Source organism: Triticum aestivum, chromosome 3D (genome assembly GCF_018294505.1).
Source record: "Triticum aestivum cultivar Chinese Spring chromosome 3D, IWGSC CS RefSeq v2.1, whole genome shotgun sequence".
Taxonomy (NCBI): Eukaryota; Viridiplantae; Streptophyta; class Magnoliopsida; order Poales; family Poaceae; genus Triticum; species Triticum aestivum.
The window spans coordinates 14,909,834-14,934,096 of record NC_057802.1 but is presented as its reverse complement, the minus strand read 5'-3'; the positions used below and the strand labels follow the sequence as shown (position 1 = coordinate 14,934,096).

Sequence of the window (24,263 nt, the reverse complement as noted above, 5' to 3'; positions counted from 1 at the left end):
TCTTCGATGCGACGCCATAGATTTATAATTTTTACCGTCTCGTTTAGCTTGGAACTTGCTCGATATCATTACAAGCTGAACACGAGCTCGACCATGAGCTTCACTCAGTTTTTGCTCGCTCGAATTTTAATATGAGTTGAGCTGAGCCGACTCCAACTCGTCTGAACTTGACTCGTTTGCAGCCTACGAGTACGACCGACGCCAACACCAGGTGCTTTCATCTTGTCTTAACCAACGGATGTGACGGAAACATACCAGTGGTTAGTTACCAAAAGAGAATGTAAACACACAAGTACTCGACTAGAAGTATCAAGAATGTGAACACACACAAATACGCTGAAACGCATGCATGCATGCAAAGTCTAGCTACCAGATAATGCACGCGCGTGCAAGATCTTGGATAATCTCGAATGGACTTTGAACGAGAATCATCTGTGGATGTGATCGATACCGTAGAAAACTGAAACTCTGGTTCGTTAAGCAACATTGATGGCGACAAATGTTGACCAGGCATGCGTTGGTGAATCTGATTCCAGACCGAGGGTATATATAGGACGCACGTACGTGCCTTCCTTCACAGCATCGATTCCAACTCAACGCAAACCGAAAATGTGGCAGTCCAAGCCAGTCCTGGTGCTCCTCCTGCTCGCCGTCTCCACGGCGGCGACCCTCGGAAAGCCGCTGCTCACCAAGATCACCAAGGGCGGAGCGTCCACCGCGCTCTACACGGCGCCCCTCAGCGCCGGCCGCCCGCTCGTCCTCGACCTCTCTGCCCCGGCCATCACGACGCCGTGCAGCGGGCAGACGACAAAAGTGACGCTCTCCGCCAACTCCACCGACGGCAGCAACCCGCTGTCCCCGGTCTCCTTCGCTGCCACCGCCACCTGCGCGGCGGCACCCTCAGGCACCGTCGGCGTCGCCGGGCTCGCGCATTCCAGCGCCTCGTTCCCGGCCCAGGTGGCCAGCACGCAGAAGGTGGCCAACTCGTTCGCGCTCTGCCTCCCGAGCGCCGGCGTGGGCGCGGCCATCTTCGGCGGCGGCCCGTTCTTCCTCGCGCCCCCGGCGGACCGGCCGGCCATCACGACGCTCCTCTCCGATGGCGTGCCGCTCCGCCAGCCCTTCTCCGGGAACCCCGGCTACTTCGTCTCGGCCACCAACGGCGTCGCCATAGACGGGACGCGCGTGGCCGTCTCCGGCTCCGGCGCGCTCGTGGTCGGCCTCTCCACCACTATCCCCTACGCGCAGCTCCGCAGCGACGTGTACCGCCCCTTCATCACGGCCTTCGACCGCGCCATGGGCTCGAGCGCGAAGGTCGCGGCCGTGGCGCCGTTCGAGCTGTGCTACGACTCGTCCAAGCTCTCGCCGACGCGGTCGGGCTACTCCGTCCCGCAGGTGGACGTGATGCTGGAGGGCGGGACGAACTTCACGGTGGTGGGCGGCAACTCCATGGCGCAGGTGAACAGCGGCACGGCGTGCTTCGCGTTCGTCCAGGCGGGGGGCGGCACGGCGGGCGGGACGCCGGCGGTGGTGATCGGAGGGTTCCAATTGGAGAGCAAGCTGGTGGTGCTCGACAACGACAAGAAGACGCTCAGCTTCACCCCGTACCTCCCGGCAATGGGCTTCTCCTGCAGCAACTTCAACTTCACCCGGGCGGGGTAGTGATCCACAATTCCACATCGACATCGGTTCACGGTTCCATGGACCATGGTGTGCGTGCGTGTATGAACTGTGATGAAATAAAATAAATAAAATCAGTGGAATATCAATTAATTCAGATATATATCACGCTGGACCAGCACGAATGAAGTGTAAGTTTTTGTTTGTTCGAAAAATATGTTGTCCATCATAACCAAGTACGGCGCGAGCGGAGCCACATCACGAGTGTGACTGACTGACACCGACCGATCTCTCTTCAAAATGAGTTGAAGACGCCCATATATTAGCTTATGGTGTGTTTGGTAAACTGAACACGACGACACGGCAATTAGTTAGGCTGACAAGTGACACTGATGCCACCGCCTGATCCCCGGGCTAACTTGAGCTCGAAAGCGAGATTCTAGAGCACGAACGATACTGATATCTTTCTCGGGGCGATGATCAAGTGGGATGAGTCGCGCGCTAGTCTCATGTTCAAACCCGGAAGGTCAAATAGTTTGACTGCAGCACGTGAGTGCGTACGCTCGTGCTTGGCGATGTTTACAGCAGGTGGTATCCGCCATTGCATCGCATGTGGCCAATCACCAGTCACCGTAGGCGGCTATGACTCGCAATCTTGCTGTAAACAGACCTAAGTATTGTTACAAAGAAAGTATCATACTCCCTCTGTAAACTAATATAAGAGCGTTTAGATCACTAAAGTAGTTATCTAAATGCTCTTATATTAGTTTACGGAGGGAGTACTAGGTAATATCATCTATGCCAACTAGGTATTTTGCTGAGGTAGCACACAATTAGATAAGAAAAGAGAGGATTGGTATTATATCATATTGAATGATGTACTAGTATGTGACCAATCCAGTGACATCTCCAACACCGAACCCCAAATCGGACAGCGGGGTGGACCAGTCCATGGACAGTTATCTAACCATGTTCACATACATTTCAAACAAGATTTCAGCAAACAAGACGAATTTCATCAAACACGGCAAATGCAGTAAAGTTCGGACATGATTTTCATAAAACAGACGATATTTCGTTCGTTTAACTAAACCAAGCCCGCAACACTCAAAGTAATTTTAGAAAATAACACAATTCATCCATATAAATATCTTCATATGCTTTCCTTTTTCCAACTCCGTAAAGGGGTCATGCAAAGGTTGGATTATTTTAGATCCTGATTCTTTTGGCAAGGAGATAGTGAAAAGAAAACATACAGGTTGGTCAAATGAAGTGTAGTTTGTAGGCTGAAAGACCAAGGTGTTCTTGGTATTCATAACCTTCCAGTCAAGAATGATGGCTTACTTAGTAAATGGTTGTTCAACTTTTTACTGAGGATGGCGTTTGGCAAACCCTGCTGCGTAATAAGTATCTAGACCAAAAAGTTGTGTCACGGGCCTATTTGAAACCTGGTGACTCGCATTTTTGGGCTGGTCTAATGGCGGCAAAGAAAAATCTTTTCTGCTTTCAATCCTTCGTGATAAAAGACGGGCCGGAGATTCGTTTCTGGGAGGACAACTGGTTAGGCAATGCCAGCCTCCGGGTATAATATCCATCTTTGTACAGCACTGTTCGTGATAAGAATGATACTCTAGCGCAGGTGCTCAGTTCTTTCCTACTGGATATTTCTTTCAGGAGGAATTTAATTGGCCCCCATCTTATGTCATGGAAAAATGTGCTATCCCGATTGGTTTCGATTAACTTGGCACAAGAGCGGGATGTTTTTCATTGGAACCTCACTACATATGGGTCCTTCATAGTCGACTCTATGTACCATGCTCTCATGCAGTCAGAGGTCCCAGTAATAACATGAAAATTTGGAAGTCCAAGACTCTACTAAAAGTTAAAAAAATTATGTGATATTTTCAGGTGGGAGTTGTGCTAACGAAAGACAACCTCACCCGTTGCAACTAGCAAGAAAGCAAGAAGTATAGTTTCTATACTCACGAAAAGACAATCAAACACCTTTTTTTTCCAGTGCACGTTTGGGTGTTCTACATGGCCAGCTATCCAAATAGCGTCCAATTTGTATCCTTCCACAAGTGTTGCCAATATTTTTGGTCATTGGTTAGACGTTATTCCAAATAGATTCAGAACGCTAATAAGGGTGAGAGCGTATGCCTTATTATGGTCATTGCGGCCATGTAGAAATGATTTGATTTTCAATGGAAAAAACTCTGCTCCTTTGCAAGTAATTTTCCTTTGTACACACTGGCTTCGTACGTGGTCTATGCTACATCGAACATAGTACTAACCGTTATCCAAGGTGGTGTGTATGCGGCTGGAGTGGGTGGCAAGGGAGGTTTTCACCCAACATGGGTTACAGCATAATCTCCGGATCGGTCGACTGATACGTCTCCAACGTATTTATAATTTTTGATTGTCCCATGCTATTATATTATCTGTTTTGGATGTTTTATTTGCATTAATATGCTATTTTATATTATTTTTGGGACTAACCTATTAACCTAGAGCCCAGTGTCTGTTTCTGTTTTTTTTCTTGTTTTTGAGCTTCGCAGAAAAGAAATACTAAACGGAGTCCAAACGAAATAAAACTTCAGATGATTTTTCTTGGACTAGAAGACACCCAAGGGACTTGGAGTGCAAGTCAGAAGAGCCACAAGGCGGCGGCAAGGGTGGAGGGTGCGCCCCCCACCTTGTGGGCCCCTCAGTGACTCCCTGACCTACATCTTCCTCCTATATATTCACATATATTCCAAAACCCTCAGAAGCATCCACGAAAACACTTTTCCACCACCGCAACCTTCTATTCCTGTGAGATCCCATCTTGGGGCCTTTTTCAGCATCCTGCCGGTGGGGGATTCGATCATGGAGGGATCTACATCAACTCTATTGCCCTTCCGATGAAGCGTGCGTACTTTACCTCAGACCTATGGGTCCATAGCTAGTAGCTAGATGACTTCTTCTCTCTCTTTGATTCTCAATACCATGTTCTCCTCGATGTTCTTGGAGATCTATCCGATATAATACTCTTTTGCCATGTGTTTGTCGAGATCCGATGCATTGTGGATTTATGATCAGCTTATCTATGAATATTATTTGAATCTTCTCTGAATTCTTGTATGCATGATTTGGTATCTTTGTATTTCTCTTTGAATTATCGATTTGGTTTGGCCAACTAGATTGCTTTTCTTGCAATGGAAGAGGTGCTTAGCTTTGGGTTCAATCTTACGTGATTTCACCTAGTGACAAAGTAGGGGTAGCGAGACACGTATTGAATTGTTGCCATCGAGGATAAAAAGATGGGGTTTTCATCATATTGCTTTAGTTAATTCCTCTACATCATGTCATCTTGCTTAAGGCGTTACTCCGTTCTTTATGAACTTAATACTCTAGATGCATGCTGGATAGTGGTCGATGTGTGGAGTAATAGTAGTAGATGCAGGCAGGAGTCGGTCTAATTGACACAGACGTGATGCATATATTTCATAATCATTGCCTCGCATATCGTCATAACTTCGCGCTTTTCTATAAATTGCTCGACAGTAATTTGTTCACCCACTGTATTATTTGCCTTCATGAGAGAAGCCTCTAGTGAAACCTATGCCCCCTGGGTCTATTTTCCATCATATCAATTTCCGATCTACTATTTTCCATCATATTAGTTTCGGATATACTATTTTGCAATCTTTTATTTTCAGATCTATAAACCAAAAAACCCAAAAATATTTTATCTTTTGTTTAGTTTTATTTATCTCTATCAGATCTCCCCTTTGCAAGTGACCATGAAGGGATTGACAGCCCCTTTATCGCGTTGGTGCAAGTGCTTGATTGTTTGTGTAGGTACATCTATTCGGGACTTGCGCGTTTCTCCTACTGGATTGATACCTTGGTTCTTAACTGAGGGAAATACTTATCTCTACTGTGCTGCATCACCCTTTCCTCTTCAAGGGAAAAACCAACGCAAGCTCAAGAAGTAGCAGGAAGAATATCTGGCGTCGTTGCCGGGAGATATACGTCAAGCCTACCAAGTACCCATCATAAAACTCTCATCTCTCGCATTACATTATTCGCCATTTGCCTCTCATTTTCCTCTCCCCCACTTCTAAAATGATTTTCGAAAAGATTTGCCTCTTTATTCGCCCTTTTTTCCGCCTGATCTTTTCTTTGCCTGGACTCATCACCATGAGTGACTTTGGCATGGCAGAAACTGATGATGGCCTGACTCCTAAAATTGGACGTCCAGGAAATCTGGATGTTAAAACTTTCGTCTTGGGACTAGGGAATTTTATGGGAAAAGAACATATACAATAATTTTTCAATTGTGTAGGCAATTTGCCTCTCGACGATGTTCCCATACTTAAAAGGACTAAAACTTATGCGGAAGCTATTTCAGCATTAGTTCTTAAATTTGAACATAGATTTATCCGAACTCATCCCACTTTGCAAAGATTGTTTTTTGAGCTACCCGTGATAAAAGATCCTAAGGCTAAAAAGATAGCTACCCAAGTTCTAAACAATAAGTTTGATCAGATAGTGCGGGAAGCTAGGGAATTTTTTTATCATTACATTATAAATCATGAAAAACCAGTAATAGATGAGATTCTTTACAATAGTGACTATGCTTTGAGACATTTGTTTGGAAATAATCAATTTTTTTATGAGAATCTCAAAAAGAAAATCCCCATTTTAGATATGATCCAACAAGTTTTCAATGATGTTAGTCAACAATATTCTTGGATTGTAGCCGGGAATCAAAGGGGATACGTAGAGGGACAACTTAATGATGCCAAAATTTCTATGGATAATGTGTTTCAAGTTGTCTTTGCAAAACCTCCCGATGAGAATACATCTACGAAAAACAATACAAAAGATGACAACACCTAGATCTATGTTTTTATGTCTAGCTAAGGGCGTTAAACAATAGCGCTTGCTGGGAGGCAACCCAATTTTGTTTTTGTTCTTACTTTTTTGGTTCTGTTTTTCAATAAATAATTCATCTAGCCTCTGGTTAGATGTGTTTTTTGTTTAATTAATGTTTGTGTCAAGTAAGACCTTTGGGATGGCTTACGGTGATAGTTGATTTGATCTTGCTGAAAAACAGAAACTTTTACGTCCAGTAAAATAATTTTCATAATTCACAGAAGTGTGCTATTGATCTGCATTTTTTACACAAGAGTGATATACAAATTTCCCAGGTTGTCCTAATTTTTTAGAATTTTTGGAGTTACAGAAGTATTCAAAGTTTTCAGATTGCTACATATTGTTCTTATTTTGACAGATTCAGTTTTTCTTGTGTTGTTTGCTTATTTTGATGAATCTATGGGTAGTATCGGGGGGTATGAACCATAGATAAGTTGGAATACAGTAGATATTACACCAATATAAATAAATAATGAGTTCACAACAGTATCAAAAAGTGGTGATTTACTTTCTTATACTAGCTGATCTCATGAGTTTTCTATTGAGTTTTGTGTTGTGAAGTTTTCAAGTTTTGGGTAAAGATTTGATGGACTATGGAATAAGGAGTAGCAAGAGCCTAAGCTTGAGGATGCCCAAGGCACCCCAAGGTAATATTCAAGGACAACCATGAGCCTAAGCTTGGGGATGCCCCGGAAGGCATCCCCTCTTTCGTCTTCGTCTATCGGTAAATTTACTTGAGGCTATATTTTTATTCACCACATGATATGTGTTTTGCTTGGAGCGTATTGTATGATATGAGTCTTTGCTTTTTAGTTTACCACAATCATCCTTGTTGTACACACATTTTGAGAGGGACACGCATGAATCGTGATTTATTAGAATACTCTATGTGCTTCACTTATATCTTTTGAGCTAGGCAATTTTGCTCTAGTGCTTCACTTATATCTTTTTAGAGCACGGAGGTGGCTTTATTTTATAGAAACTATTGAACTCTCTTGCTTCACTTATATTATTTTGAGAGTCTCTCTAAATAGCGTGGTAATTTTCTTAGGTTATGAATTTAGTCCTAATATGATAGGCATCCAGGAAGGATATAATGAAAACTTTCATATAAAGTGCATTGAATACTATATGAAAAGTTTGCCAGCTGAGAAATAATACTCGTTTTTATCGGATGAGGGGGAGTGTCTTTGTTTGTTCAACGTGCAGATCTGGGAGGAAGGGGCAGGACTTGTTGTTCGGGCAGTCCTTTTCTAGTTGCTCTGGAAAGAATGTTGAGCAAATGAGTTTAAGGGGTGGTTTTCAGTTTACTTTTTTTCAGTCGTAAGTAGTAATCGAGAACTTGATGAACATACCAACCAGTATGTGAATCCGTAAGTGGAGGTTTTTTAGGCTATATCTAGCTTTCCCTACCTAGAGGGAGTGGGATGAAAAACGCATAGTAGGAGATTTCCTACCTACCATGTCTCGTAGGAGACCCAAACCTCACATACGGGTGGACCGAGAACAAGGTCGTACGGATAGCAATTCTGGACCATAGGCATAGTAGCACATAGGTATTCTCTCTTCTTTCTCAATTCAGGGAGGACACTATCTTAATTCTTGTGAAAAGGCAGAATGAGAAGTTTGATTCCTGATGATTGTTTTGAGATATGAAGATGGTGATATTAGAGTCATGCTAATGGGTAATGTTGGATTGGTAGAAATACTTGTGTTAAAGTTTGTGATTCCCGTAGCATGCACGTATGGTGAACTGTTATGTAACGAAGTCGGAGCATGATTTATTTATTGATTATCATCCTTTGTGTGGAGGTCGGATCGCACGATGGTTAACTCCTACCAACCCTTCCCCTAGGAGCATGCGTGTAGTACTTTGTTTCAATAGCTAATAGACTTTCGCAATAAGTATGTGAGTTATTTATGACTAATGATGAGTCCATGGTGAAGGAAATATGCCCTAGAGGCAATAATAAAGTTATTATTTATTTCCTTATTTCATGATAAATGTTTATTATTCATGCTATAATTGTATTAACCGGAAACTTAGTACATGTGTGAATACATAGACAAACAGAGTGTCACTAGTATGCCTCTACTTGACTAGCTCATTGAATCAAAGATGGTTAAGTTTCCTAGCCATAGACATGAGTTGTCATTTGATTAACGGGATCACATCATTAGGGAATGATGTGATTGACTTGACCCATTCCGTTAGCTTAGCACTTGATCGTTTAGTATATTGCTATTGCTTTCTTCATGACTTATACATGTTCCTATGACTATGAGATTATGCAACTCCCGAATACCGGAGGAACACTTTGTGTGCTACCAAATGCCACAACGTAACTGGGTGATTATAAATGTGCTCTACAGGTGTCTTCGATGGTACTTGTTGAGTTGGCATAGATCAAGATTAGGATTTGTCACTCCGATTGTCGGAGAGGTATCTCTGGGCCCTCTCGGTAATGCACATCACTATAAGCCTTGCAAGCAATGTGACTAATGAGTTAGTTGCGGGATGATGCATTATGGAACGAGTAAAGAGACTTGCCGATAACGAAATTGAACTAGGTATTGAGATACCGACGATCGAATCTCGGGCAAGTAACATACCGATGACAAAGGGGACGACGTATGTTGTTATGTGGTTTGACCGATAAAGATCTTCGTAGAATATGTGGGAGCCAATATGAACATCTAGGTTCCCCTATTTGTTATTGACCGGAGATATGTCTCGGTCATGTCTACATAGTTCTCGAACCCGTAGGGTCCGCACGCTTAAACGTTTGGTGACGATCGGTATTATGAGTTTATGTGTTTTGATGTACCGAAGATAGTTCGGAGTCCCGGATGTGATCACGGACATGACGAGGAGTCTCGAAATGGTTGAGAAATAAAGATTGATATATTCGATGACTATATTCGGACACCGGATGAGTTCCGGGGGTCACCGGATAATAATCGGAGTGCCGGGGGGTTATCGGAACCCCGGGGGGAACTAATGGGCCAACATGGGCCTTGTGAGAGAGAAGAGGGGGCCATGGGCTGGCCGCACCCCCCCCCTTGAGGAGTCCGAATTGGACAAGGAGGGGGGCGGCGCCCCCTCTTTCCCTCTCTCTCTCCCTCTCTTTCCTTCCCCCTTCCTCCTCCTAGTTGGACTAGGAAAGGGGGGAGTCCTACTCCTACTAGGAGGAGGACTCCTCCCCCTCCTTGGTGCGCCCCAAGGGCCGGCCGGCCTCCCCCCTTTCTCCTTTATATATGGGGGCAGGGGCACCCTAGAACACACAAGTTGATCATTGATCTCTTAGCCGTGTGCGGTGCCCCCCTCCACCATAATCCACCTCGGTCATATCGTTGCAGTGCTTAGGCGAAGCCCTGCGCCGGTAGCTTCATCATCACCGTCATCACGCCGTCGTGCTGATGAAGCTCTCCCTTGACACTCTGCTGGATCATGAGTTCGTGGGACGTCACCGAGTCGAACGTGTGCAGATCGCGGAGGTGCCGTACTTTCGGTGCTAGCACTACAAAAAAAAGACACATCCGTGACATTTTGGGCCGAACGAATTTTTTTTCTGTCATACTTATGACACTTCTATGACAATAATTGTGACAAAACCCGGTATCATCATAGATGTGGTGGGGTCCTACTTCTATGACAAAAAATCATGACAGAAAATGGGCTTTTTGTCCTGGGCGGGCCGGAGACGCAGCTGCATGACATTCTTTGGGCCGTCCATGATGGCAACAACCGTGGTAGAAGCGAGGGAGAGGTCAGGGAGTTCCCGGTTACGGTGGGTGGTCGAGGGCCAAGCAATGCGCGTTTCTCTCATACGTACGCGCGTGTGTGCGAGGCATTGGGCTCTAACTGAACCCGAGTGAGGCGTTGGGCTCTAACTGAACCCGAGCGATTGCACTACAGGCTACGTGTTACTGAACCCGAGCGATCGATGGCTATTAACTGAACCCGATCGAGCGATTCCTTCGCTACTGCTGCTAACTGAAGCCGATCGATGCTGCCTCTGGATGAACAGTGAGCGTTGTTGGGGGGTTTGGATGAACAGTTCCCGGCGGGGGTTTGATGAACAGGAACCCGTGGTAGTAGAGGCCGTTGACGCTGGATGAACAGCACCCTGATCGATCGAGCCGGTGGATGAACAGGACCCCGTGGAGGGCTGGATGAACAGGCCCCCGTGGAGGATGGTTGAACAGTAGCCGGTGGAGGGCTAGTTGAATAGTAGCCGGTGGAGGGCTGGATGAACAGTAGCCCGTGGAGGGGTGGTTGAACAGTAGCCCGTGGAGAGGGCTAGTTGAACAGTAGCCGGTGGAGGCTAGATGAACAGGAGCCCGTGGATGAATAGTCGCAGGTGGAGGCTGGAGGAGGTCGACGGTGGATGAACAGTAGCCCGTGGAGGCTGGAGGAGGTCGACGGTGGAGATGAACAGTATCCCGTGGAGTCCTGTTTTGCGGTACGCCACACCCCTCCCGATGTACAGGACCCCCGTTTCGACCGTAGCGCTCCAACACAAGTCCGTTTCCTCCGTTTTGCGGTACGCCACACCCCTACCGATCAACATGACCCCGTTTCGACCGTAGGAGGTCCGTTTCCTCTGTTTTGCGGTACGCCAGACCCCTCCCGATGAACAGGATCCCGTTTCCACCGTGGCCAGTCGAACACAAGGCCGTTTCCTCTGTTCTGCGGTACGCCAGGCCTCGTTTTCATCGCCTGTTCCGTCCAAGCCGGTTGGCTCCCGATGAACAACACGCGTTCTGTTGCCTCTCGATGAACACGACGCATTCCGTTGCCTCCCCATGAACACGATGATGGCGCAGTTTCTCCGTTCCGACCCAGCCACAACCATGTACACGAGCCCTGGCTGTACGTATGCGCGAGTAGGCGTTCGAGACCCCGCCCGTATGTACGTGCGTGGCCGTATTTACTTTCTTGCACCCTGGCCGTTGTACGTACGTGTACATGCTACGTGTGCGCCTCTACTACCACACGTGCGCGCCTCTACTACCACACGTGCCCTTCCTTGCACGGCCACGGTTCATCGCTGCAGCATGCAGACAGACCGATCGACCAGTATGTACGTACACGTTCGCGACCAGAATGACAACGCTACATACGCTTCGACCGGGTGGGTCCCGACTGTCAGGCACTTCCTTGCATGCGAAGATGTAGCTGGTGGGTCCCAGCAGTCAGGGGGCGAATCGTTTTTATTTTGCTCGTAATATGGACGCACTTCCTTGCGTGTGAAGATGTAGCTGGTGGGTCCCAGCAGTCAGGGGGCGAATCATTTTTTTTGCCCGTAATATGGACGCACTTCCTTGCATGCGAAGATGTAGCTGGTGGGTCCCAGCAGTCAGGGGGAAACATTTTTTTCGCGAAATACGGTGGCCCGTCCGGTGGGTCCCTGCTGTCAGGTGGAGGAATAATTATTTTCCGCGTAATAAGGAGGCACTTCCTTGCTGCGGCCGTGGACCCAGCTGTCAGCCTCTCCACGTACAGTACTCTTCCGATGGAAGTCGGTCGTTGACCACATTGACCACGCCGCGCCGAGAGCACCAAGGCGGTGGACAACGGCAAGGCCTAGGAAGGGGACGACGCGGAGCCTGGGAAGACGCGGAGCCTGGGAAGACGCGGTAGTGGATGCCCATGCGGAGAGGAGTACGAGGGTTCACTGGTTCGGCTGCGGTGTGAGGATGCCGTCGCCGCAGGGCCTGGCCAGCGGTGGGAGTGGTAGGGGGAGGTGAGGCCTCCACGGCAGCACAGCCGGCCACAGGAGGCAGGAGCAGGCGGCACGACCGGCGCTGCTTTGGGCAGCTAGAGCAAGAAGACCAGAGGTTGAAGAATCACAACAGCCGTTGGATGGACATCGTACGGTCACTGCAGCTAGAATCGTTCATATTGACTAAGTTGACAAAGCCCTCCGTCCGCGTCAACTTAGTAGGCCCACAAGTCAGCCTCCCATATGGTGGGTCCTAGCTAGCAGGGGGAGTATTCATTTTTTGGGAGGCTGAAGCTAGAATATCCGAGATTGAAGAAGAAGCACGACATCCGTTGGATGGACATCCAACGGACACTGCTGCTAGAACCGTGTGTTGACTATAAGTTGACAAAGCCTTGCATACGCGTCAACTTAGTAGGCCCACAAGTGTGTGGCAGAGAACTTATAGCCCATTTGCGATTTGTAAGAATGCACAACCCATTCTTGAATTCTAAAGGAATTTAATACATCCCATTTACAGTTTGTTGAAAGTACAACCCATTTTCTAGCTAGGACAACGGTTAATAATTGCAACCAACCGTTCAAAACAGAATTCAATAAAATTTCCCACATTTTGATAGGATCCGAAATGTTTTTGTACTGAAATTTCTAGTCAGATTAATACAATTTCAATATAAATTTCTATTATGTAAAAATCCAACGAAACATTGCGCGCGCAACAATTAATGAAATTAAAATTTTCAAAATCCAAAAGTAATATTTTATAAACTAATTATGTGTTTGGTGAATTTTTTATAGTTACTGCCCATTTTTTATAATTACATCCCATTTATTATTTCTTAAAGCTCATTTTCTTGTTAAGCCTAATGCATCCCTCCTAGGAAAGATTTGCAGCCCAGCGGGGCGGAGAATAACAAGTTGACCCGGATTGTGTACAACTGTCGGCCCAATTGCATTGATGATGTTGAAAAAAGGCCTGTGTAGTACAGTACAACCTTACAGGGCTACTCTGCCCACATTCAGCGACACCGGACAGGCCCAAACAAGGCTTCTGTACAACTTTTTGAAGTCACTGAGCTCAATTAATAACTTAAGAAAAAATTTAGAGTACAGTGGAACCTAATTAAAAGCTGTCACGAGCGAAGAAATAATCAACGGGTCCCACTTGTGCGTGTGTGTGTGTGAGAGAGAGACCCATCGGTCGATGCTCGTAAATACATCTTTCAGCCATATGCATTGATGATGCTCGGTAAAAACTTATATAGTTGACACAATCATATAGAACATCATAGCACACTGAACTTGCATACAAAAATTTCATGCAGGCGGCACAATCTGGGTGGAAGCAGTGGATCGCTACGGGTGGGGCTATGTTGAAACCAACGAACTCGTACATAACGGCTCATCGTCTTTATCAATGACGGGGAAATATCTTGAATGTTGTGCAAAGAAAAGAGACAAACAACACAATATATAAGTTCTGCTAGAACATTAAGCTGACGTACAACCCTTTCTAAAAAAAAGTTCAGGTAAAAAAATAGAATAGGTCATCTGACAAGATTCAGTTGTTACCTCAAATTAGAGCACATCCAGGCAGCCAGCCCTGCCTCTTCTCCCAAAGAGGCAGTGGCCTCCGCCGCGCGATGGAGTAGGCCCTCTGCCATCCATCGTTCCGAGCAACACGGGGAAAGTCTGACGTTGACTCCTGTAATGGACGTCATCGACGGACCCGGGCACCAGCGGCGGCGGCAGGACTTCGATTGATGGATTGACCACTTCTTTGACATGCGCGAACACTCGATACAGGTACATCCCTAACGTGGTCCGCGGCGGCCTTGGTGGCGACGAATAGTACAACCCCGGTTCCTGCACTGGTATCTCAACACCAATCACCTTCGGTATGGTGGACGGCTTCTTCATCCATGCCATAACCGTCAGAGCCCAGCTGTCTGGAGGAACAAACATACTTACGAGCTCACCTCCAAGGTCGTTGATAAGCTCATTCATGGACTCGCTGTTCCAAGCATGTCGAGGCATGCAGTGGAAGGTAAGCTTTGTTAAAAACACAAGCTCAGAGGGCACCGAGCCCCATCCTGGGTGCCACCGATCAAAGCTCACCAGCGCGTCATCGCAGAATAAACGCCGGGAAGATTCGAACACACGACTGCAGTCGAAAGTTGTTCGGAACCTGATGAAGAAATCAGCCGTTGGCGGACAAACTTCGACAAGCAAGTCACTTATTTGGATGCCGTGCGCAATGCCAAGAGCTTTGACAAGGTCGTCTGGTGAGACGGCAGGCCGGTCGCTGTTGAAGGTTACCATCAGCACTTTGCCGGCAAACTGGTCGTCAAGCGCCGCCATGCCACTGTTGAGCGATAGCACGCAGCGCCCAAAGGCAGGACGAACCTCAGGATCTCCGGCTCGGAGATCCGCGTTGACCGGCGACATGATAGTGCGCTTGAGTACTGGGAGTACAGGAGGGGGATTTGGGGGAACTAGAGTAGGAATCGAGATTCCAGAGGTGGGGGAGGGGCGGTTGATTGGGGATGAAAAGGTAGCATGAATTTCGAGCACGTGCCAATATGCTCTCGCCGCGCAAGCGCACGTAAACACCGGTGGCGCCCACATGTCGGCCTAAGAGTCCCTATTCTTTCTTTTTTGAGAGCACGGCCCTTTTTTGAGGATCTTTTGAGAGCCCGGCCTGAGAGTCATAATTTACCAATTTGGCATTGCGTTACTACTCGGCCCATATTCAACGACACCTCACTGGCCCAAACAAGTGTACATCATCGAAAAGACACTGAGCTCAAATTATAACTTGAAAAAAGGAGATATACTCTGAACACTGGAGAATGGTGATGCCCTCATTTAGCCCACCAGCAGTTCGAGACAATAAACAGTTCGAAACAACGATATATACAACATTCAAACACTAACTAGTGACTACTACTGACATCAACAGCAAGACATGATAGTTCATAAGAAGTCTTGCTACACCACCAAAACGCACCCATCTGCAGCGCTCAGACTCTCGTGATCCAGACGAGAATGACATTCTAAATAGAGGCAACTATTACATAGTAAGAGTGACATAGACGAGGATGACCAAATGACAAGGAATATGCATAACAAAAGAGAGAACTACCCATCCAGAACAAGCAGCAAAGACAACAAGTCATTCGAAGAGGGATGATCCAACACCATCATAATTTGCAGCCCCGGTTCAGCCACCAGTGATCCGGAGACACCAGTACTCCACCCTTTCGACGCAACAGCCCAATTACCTATCAACCTGAAGGCTTGAACCACATCACTGCCTGTCGGACTCGACACATCCAAGGATCAAAGTTAATCCAGATGCCTTTGTCATTCTCACCTTCTTTTGGCTGCAGGCTGTATCGTTGACAATCAGGGGAGTTTGCTCCCGAACTCCTAGGGCTCGCCGTGTAGACACAGTTTTCCATAGCAAACAGAGCCTCTCTGCCATCAAGGTCCTTGCCAACGGTGATCTCCTGGTTAATCGGATAATTGAGTCCGAGAAACAGAGAGTATGAACCAAGGCTGTTTACCCGCCTCCAACTCAAAAATCCTGCAGGCCCCAACAAGCTGGTATCCTGCTCATAGACGTAACAGCCACTGTCCGGATACTCACGTATTTCACGGTGCTTGCATACAGTGGGGTTTTTGCAATATAACTTTTCCGGCTCATGTGTCCGAATGATCATCAGTCTTTTGCCGTCCTCTGATCGAGCGAGGAACCAGTTGTGCTTCCCTGTTTTTGGCAAAGGTGGTGTGATTACAAAGGGCAGTAACTGTAGGGACACTGCATCATATCAAAAAGGACAGGCATTGTTAATGTAAGATCAGCATTGTTCAGAGTATGAGTAGGATAATGCAAGAAACAACATTGATATGTCCCTGTTGGAACTGGGAGGAAAATACAGGGAAATGTATACTGGGTTCGAAAATATAGAAGTGCCATGCATGGTTATACTCATGTTATCTCACAATCGATTCTTCACAGGAAACTACCATGTCATGCATGTTATGTAATCATGTTCTGTCCTCACAAACAAATTCTTCAAGGAAACTAACAGACCATGCATTGTTATATACTCATGTTCTGTGGGCAAAATTTTTGTGAGCATATTATTCTAGCTATTGATTGCTGAAGGGCGAACATAGGTATGTACACATGGTAAGCATTACAGGATTTCACTACTTCAAAATATAGAGTTCTCCATATGCACATTTGCTTCCCTAATGTATGGTTAGATGAAATCAACAGTGTGATGCATGTTTCTACATCATGAAAATGAGGAAACTAACATGGCCATTAATGCACACTCATATTTAGTAGTATATAGATTACTATAAAATAAGGAGAATATCAATATCTTCCTAACAGTTTGATTATTCAAGGGTACAAATTGGCTGTAATGACATGGTCACAATCGCATGAATTAACTCCTTCCAAATATAGCTGATTTATGGAGTCTCTAATACATTGCCATAGTTCTACTCAAATTCTGCTCAAACAGGGATATGTCAATCATTACAAAAATTTCAAACAGTGTCATGGCGTCATCATTAACATCAGACGGAAACAACTTACACGCGCTGTCCGAGCAATACGTGGTGCTATCTGCTTTGTCAATCGCGTAGATGATGCCATTGTGTTCAACAGCATCATAGAAGTGTGTATCAGCTTTGACGACGATCCACTGCGAGCTGAGCTGTCTCCAGCTAAAGAAGGCACCGACGGAAAGATAGGCGAGTCCCTTGTCGAACAACGCAATTAGCTTGAAGTCTGCGTAATCCGCATGTCGTGTGGGCACTTGGCAGATTACAATCTTCTGCAAAACAAGGTGCGTCCAACTGACGACGTAATCTAGATGACTTGGACCATGAAGGTAAAACTCTATATCATCCAATGAAGGAAGGATAATCTCATGGGAGGTGAAGTTCACGAGCACAAACTTTTCCCTGTCTTCTCTGACGGCAGCCATCCAGTGGGAGTTCATGCCGACCCAGTACATACCTGCAAGAAGTTTCGGGCGATGGTGATTGGATCGAAGTCGAGGGAAATGATGTACGGCGACCCACTACATACCTGCAAAGAAGTTTCGGCTAATGGAGGTCGGATTGAAGTCGAGGGGCATCATGTACGCCTCCGTATAATGGTGAGCAAATCTCGCAAGACCAGATAGCAGCAAGCAGGGTGTCTTGAAAAGCTTAGGCCTCGGTTCGACGATGGCCGTGTGCATGCCCCTTGAGCATGCAGCCAGCCGCAGGGCGCTCAACATATCCATACACGAACAACAGAGGTCGAGGACGTCATAGGGGAGATTGCTCCAATCGCGGCTCATATGGATGCTGCGCGGTTCGCGTTCGGCCATGGTGGAGTTTGGAAGGTGGGGTTTTGGGGGGCTTGATTTACGGGGGAGAAGGCTCTCGGTGCTGGAGCGGCTAGCGAGGGAATAGTGGTACTGGGGGAGGCAAGCGAGGCGAGGGTTGATACGTCCATTTTGCATCATGCTTTTATATCGATATTTATTGCATTATGGGCTCGTATTACACATTATGTCACAATACTTATGCCTATTCTCTCTTATTTTACAAGGTTTACATAAGGAGGGAGAATGCCGGCAGCTAGAATTCTGGGCTGGAAAAGGAGCAAATATTAGAGACCTATTCTGCACAACTCCAAAAGTCCTAAAACTCCACGAAAGTCATTTTTGGAAATAATAAAAAATACTGAACAGAAGAAATATGTTAGGGGCCACCACTTGCCCACCTAGTGGGCCCCCTGTTGGCTCTCCGGTGGCCATCTTCTGCTATATGAAGTCTTTCGTCGAGGAAAAAATCATAAGCAACCTTTCGGGACGAGACTCCGCCACCACGAGGCGGAACCTTGGCGGAACCAATCTAGGGCTCCGGCAGAGCTGTTCTGCCGGGGACACTTCCCTCCGGGAGGGGGAAATCATCGCCATCGTCATCACCAACGCTCCTCTCATCGGGAGAGGGCAATCTCCATCAACATCTTCACCAGCACCATCTCCTCTCAAAACCCTAGTTCATCTCTTGTATCCAAGTCCGGGATTGGTACTAGTAGGTTGCTAGTAGTGTTGATTACTCCTTGTAGTTGATGCTAGTTGGTTTATTTGGTGGAAGATTATATGTTTAGATCCTATATGCATATTAATACCCCTCTGATTATGAACATGAATATGCTTTGTGAGTAGTTACGTTTGTTCCTGAGGACATGGGAGAAGTCTTGCTATTAGTAGTCATGTGAATTTGGTATTCGTTCGATATTTTGATGAGATGTATGTTGTCTATCCTCTAGTGGTGTTATGTGAACGTCGACTACATAACACTTCACCATTATTTGGGCCTAGAGGAAGGCATTGGGAAGTAATAAGTAGATGATGGGTTGCTAGAGTGACAGAAGCTTAAACCCTAGTTTATGCGTTGCTTCGTAAGGGGCTGATTTGGATCCATATGTTTCATGCTATGGTTAGGTTTACCTTAATACTTTTGTTGTAGTTGCGGATGCTTGCAATAGAGGTTAATCATAAGTGGGATGCTTGTTCAAGTAAGAACAGCACCCAAGCACCGGTCCACCCACATATCAAATTATCAAAGTACCGAACGCGAATCATATGAACGTGATGAAAACTAGCTTGACGATAATTCCCATGTGTCCTCGGGAGCGCTTTTCTCTATATAAGAGTTTGTCCAGGCTTGTCCTTTGCTACAAAAAGGATTGGGCCACCTTGCTGCACTTTATTTACTTTTGTTACTTGTTGCTCGTTACAAATTATCCTATCACAAAACTATCTGTTACCACTTATTTCAGTACTTGCAGAGAATACCTTGCTGAAAACCGCTTATCATTTCCTTCTGCTCCTCGTTGGGTTCGACACTCTTACTTATCGAAAGGACTACGATAGATCCCCTACACTTGTGGGTCATCAAGACTCTTTTCTGGCGCCGTTGCCGAGGAGTGAAGCGCCTTTGGTAGGTGGAATTTGGTAAGGAAAAATTTATATAGTGTGCTGAAATTTACTGTCACTTGTTACTATGGAAAGTAATCCTCTGAGGGGCTTGTTCGGGGTATCTTCACCCCGACCAGTAGAGCAAAGAGTTGCTCCTCAACCTACTGAACCTACTGAAAATGAAAATGAAAATGAAAATGTCCACTTTGAGATTCCTTCGGGTATGTTAGAAAAACTGCTAGCTAATCCTTTTGTAGGAGATGGAACAAAGCATCCTGATGAGCACCTAATATATGTGGATGAAGTTTGTGGATTATTTAAGCTTGCAGGTATACCCGGTGATGTTGTTAAGAGGAAGGTCTTCCCTTTATCTTTGAAGGGAGATGCATCGACATGGTATAGGCTATGTGATGATACGGGGTCATGGAACTATAAACGATTGAAATTGGAATTTCATCAGAAATTTTATCCTATGCATCTTGTTCATCGTGATCGCAATTATATATATAATTTTTGGCCTCGCGAAGGAGAAAGCATCGCTCAAGCTTGGGGGAGGCTTAAATCAATGTTATATTCATGCCCCAATCATGAGCTCTCAAGAGAAATAATTATTCAAAGTTTTTATGCTCGGCTTTCTGATAACAATCGCACCATGCTCGATACTTCTTGTGCTGGCTCTTTTATGATGAAGACTATTGAATTCAAATGGAATTTATTGGATAGAATTAAACGCAACTCTGAAGATTGGGATCTCGACGAAGGTAAGGAGTCAGGTATGACACCTAAGTTTGATTGTGTTAAATCTTTTATGGATACCGATGTTTTCCGTAAATTTAGCACTAAATATGGACTCGACTCTGAGATAGTAGCTTCATTCTGTGAATCTTTTGCTACTTATGTTGATCTCCCCAAGGATAAGTGGTTTAAATATCATCCTCCCATAGAAGTAAAAGTAGCTACACCTATTAAAGTTGAAGAAAAGACTATCACTTATAATGATCCTGTTGTTCCTACTTCTTATGTTGAGAAACCACCTTTCCCTGTTAGAATAAAGGATCATGCTAAAGCTTCAACTATGGTTCGTAAAAGCAATATTAGAACTCATACACCTCCTGAGCAAATTAAAGTTGAACCTAATATTGCTATTGTTAAAGATCTCTTGTCTGATAACATTGATGGGCATGTTATTCATTTCCGTGATGAAACTCCTAGAATTGCCAAACCTTGTGCTAAAGATAAACATAGACCTGTGGTAGGCATGCCTGTTATTTCTGTTAAAATAGGAGATCATTGTTATCATGGCTTATGTGATATGGGTGCTAGTGCTAGTGCCATACCTATTGACTTATACAAAGAAATTAAGCATGATATTGCACCTGCTGACTTAGAAGATATTGATGTTACAATTAAACTTGCCAATAGAGATACTATTTCACCAATGGGAATTGTTAGAGATGTTGAAGTCTTGTGCGGGAAAACTAAATATCCTGCTGATTTTCTTGTTCTTGGTTCCCCACAAGATAGCTTTTGTCCCATTATATTTGGTAGACCCTTCTTGAACACCGTTAATGCTAAGATAGACTGTGAAAGGATGTTATTACTATTGGTTTGGGTGATATGTCTCATGAGTTTAATTTCTCTAAATTTCGTAGACAACACCGTGAAGAAGAATTACCTAGTAAGGATCAAATTATTGGTCTTGCTTCTATTGTCGTACCTCCTAGTGATCCTTTAGAACAATATTTGCTAGACCATGAAAATGATATGTTTATGAATGAAAGAAGGGAAATAGATGAAGTGTTCTTTAAACAGGAACCTATCCTGAAACACAATTTGCCTGTTGAAATCCTAGGGGATCGTCCTCCACCCAAGGGTGATCCCGTGTTTGAAATCAAACCTTTACCTGATACCCTTAAATATGCTTATCTCGATGGGAAAAAGATATATCCTGTTATTATTAGTGCTAACCTTTCAGAGCATGAAGAAGAGACTATTGAAAACTCTGAAGAAGCACCGTGCTGCTATTGGATATACTCTTGATGATCTTAAGGGCATTAGTCCCACTCTATGTCAACATAAAATAAATTTGGAAGAAGAAGCCAAACCAGTTCGTGATCATCAACGAAGGCTGAATCCTAAGATGAAAGAAGTGGTAAGAAAAGAAATACTAAAGCTCCTGGAGGCAGGTATAATTTATCCCGTTGCTGATAGTTAGTGGGTAAGTCATGTCCATTGTGTCCCTAAGAAGGGAGGTATTACCGTCGTTCCTAATGATAAAGATGAATTGATTCCGCAAAGAATTATTACAGGTTATAGGATGGTAATTGATTTCCGCAAATTAAATAAAGCTACTAAGAAAGATCATTACCCCTTACCTTTTATCGATCAAATGCTAGAAAGATTATCCAAACATACACATTTTTGCTTTCTAGATGGTTATTCTGGTTTCTCTCAAATACCTGTGTCAGCCAATGATCAATCAAAGACTACTTTTACTTGCCCTTTTGGTACTTTTGCTTATAGACGTATGCCTTTTGGTTTATGTAATGCACCTGCTACCTTTCAAAGATGCATGATGGCTATATTCTCTGACTTTTGTGAAAAGATTTGTGAGGTTTTCATGGACGACTTCTCCGTCTATGGATCCTCTTTTGATGATTGCTTGAGCAACCTTGATCGAGTTTTGCAGAGATGTGAAGAAACTAATCTTGTCTTGAATTGGGAAAAGTGCCACTTTATGGTTAATGAAGGTATTGTCTTGGGGCATAAAGTTTCTGAAAGAGGTATTGAGGTTGATAAAGCCAAGGTTGATGCTATTGAAAAGATGCCATGTCCCAAGGACATCAAAGGTATAAGAAGTTTCCTTGGTCACGCCGGATTTTATAGGAGGTTCATTAAGGACTTCTCAAAAATTTCTCGGCCTCTGACTAATTTATTACAAAAAGATATACCATTTGTCTTTGATGATGATTGTGTAGAAGCATTTGAAATACTTAAGAAAGCATTGATCTCTGCACCTATTGTTCAGCCACCTGATTGGAATTTACCCTTTGAAATTATGTGTGATGCTAGTGATTATGCTGTAGGTGCTGTTCTAGGGCAAAGAGTTGATAAGAAATTAAATGTTATTCAATATGCTAGTAAAACTCTAGACAATGCTCAAAGAAATTATGCTACTACTGAAAAAGAATTCTTAGCAGTTGTATTTGCTTGTGATAAGTTCAGACCTTATATTGTTGATTCTAAAGTAACTATTCACACGGATCATGCTGCTATTAAATATCTTATGGAAAAGAAAGATGCTAAACCTAGACTTATTAGATGGGTTCTCCTGCTACAAGAATTTGATTTGCATATTGTTGATAGAAAGGGAGCTGAGAACCCCGTTGCAGACAACTTGTCTAGGTTAGAAAATGTTCTTGATGACCCACTACCTATTGATGATAGCTTTCCTGATGAGCAATTAAATGTTATAAATGCCTCTCGTAGTACTCTGTGGTATGCTGATTATGCTAATTATATCGTGGCTAAATTTATACCACCTAGTTTCACATACCAGCAAAAGAAAAAGTTTTTCTATGATTTGAGACATTACTTTTGGGATGACCCACATCTTTATAAAGAAGGAGTAGATGGTGTTATTAGACATTGTGTACCTGAGCATGAACAGGAACAGATCCTACGCAAGTGTCACTCCGAGGCTTATGGAGGACACCACGCTGGAGATAGAACTGCACATAAGGTATTGCAATCTGGTTTTTATTGGCCTACTCTCTTCAAGGATGCCCGTAAGTTTGTCTTATCTTGTGATGAATGCCAAAGAATTGGTAACATTAGTAGACGTCAAGAAATGCCTATGAATTATTCACTTGTTATTGAACCATTTGATGTTTGGGGCTTTGATTATATGGGACCTTTTCCTGCCTCTAATGGTTATACACATATTTTAGTTGCTGTTGATTACGTTACTAAGTGGGTAGAAGCTATTCCAACTAGTAGTGCTGATCATAACACATCTATAAAAATGCTTAAAGAAGTTATTTTTCCGAGGTATGGAGTCCCTAGATATTTAATGACTGATGGTGGTTCACATTTTATTCATGGTGCTTTTCGTAAAATGCTTGCTAAGTATGATGTTAACCATAGAATTGCATCTCCTTATCACCCGCAGTCTAGTGGTCAGGTAGAATTGAGTAATAGAGATCTCAAATTAATTTTGCAAAAGACTGTTAATAGATCTAGAAAGAATTGGTCCAAGAAACTTGATGATGCATTATGGGCCTATAGAACTGCATATAAAAATCCTATGGGTATGTCTCCGTATAAAATGGTTTATGGAAAAGCATGTCACTTACCTCTCGAACTAGAACATAAGGCTTATTGGGCTATTAAAGAGCTCAACTATGATTTTAAACTTGCCGGTGAGAAGAGGTTGTTTGACATTAGCTCACTTGATGAATGGAGAACCCAAGCTTATGAAAATGCCAAATTGTTTAAAGAAAAAGTTAAAAGATGGCATGACAAAAGGATACAAAAGCGTGAGTTTAACGTAGGTGATTATGTATTGCTATACCACTCTCGTTTAAGATTTTTTGCAGGAAAACTTCTCTCTAAATGGGAAGGCCCTTACGTTATAGAGGAGGTCTATCGTTCCGATGCCATAAAAATCAACAACTTCGAAGGCACAAATCCGAAGGTGGTGAACGGTCAAAGAATCAAACATTATATCTCAGGTAATCCCATAAATGTTGAAACCAATGTTATTGAAACCGTAACCCCGGAGGAATACATAAGGGACACTTTCCGGAATGTTTCAGACTCGAAAAAGGAATAGGTATGTGGTACGGTAAGTAAACCGACTCCAAAACAATTTTTATGGCAATATTTCTCCGTTTTGGAATATTTAGAAAAATAGAAAAATAAGAAGCAGTCCGGGAAGGACACGAGGGCCCCACGAGGGTGGAGGGCGCGCCCTACCCTACTGGGCGCGTCC

At 44.4% G+C, this 24,263-nt stretch overlaps 1 protein-coding gene across 1 annotated transcript; it reads left to right on the top strand.

Annotated features, from left to right (window-relative positions):
- The first annotated feature begins 582 nt into the window (after positions 1–582).
- LOC123076910 (chitinase CLP) lies at positions 583–1,778 on the top strand. Its single transcript, XM_044499061.1, has one exon. The coding sequence runs from the start codon at positions 610–612 to the stop codon at positions 1,657–1,659; it is 1,050 nt and encodes a 349-aa protein (XP_044354996.1). The 5' UTR covers positions 583–609; the 3' UTR covers positions 1,660–1,778.
- Positions 1,779–24,263: the final 22,485 nt, after the last annotated feature.

Coding starts and splice junctions, on each gene's coding strand:
- LOC123076910 (XM_044499061.1), top strand. CDS start 610: ATGTGGCAGTCCAAGCCAGTCCTGGTGCTCCTCCTGCTCGCCGTCTCC.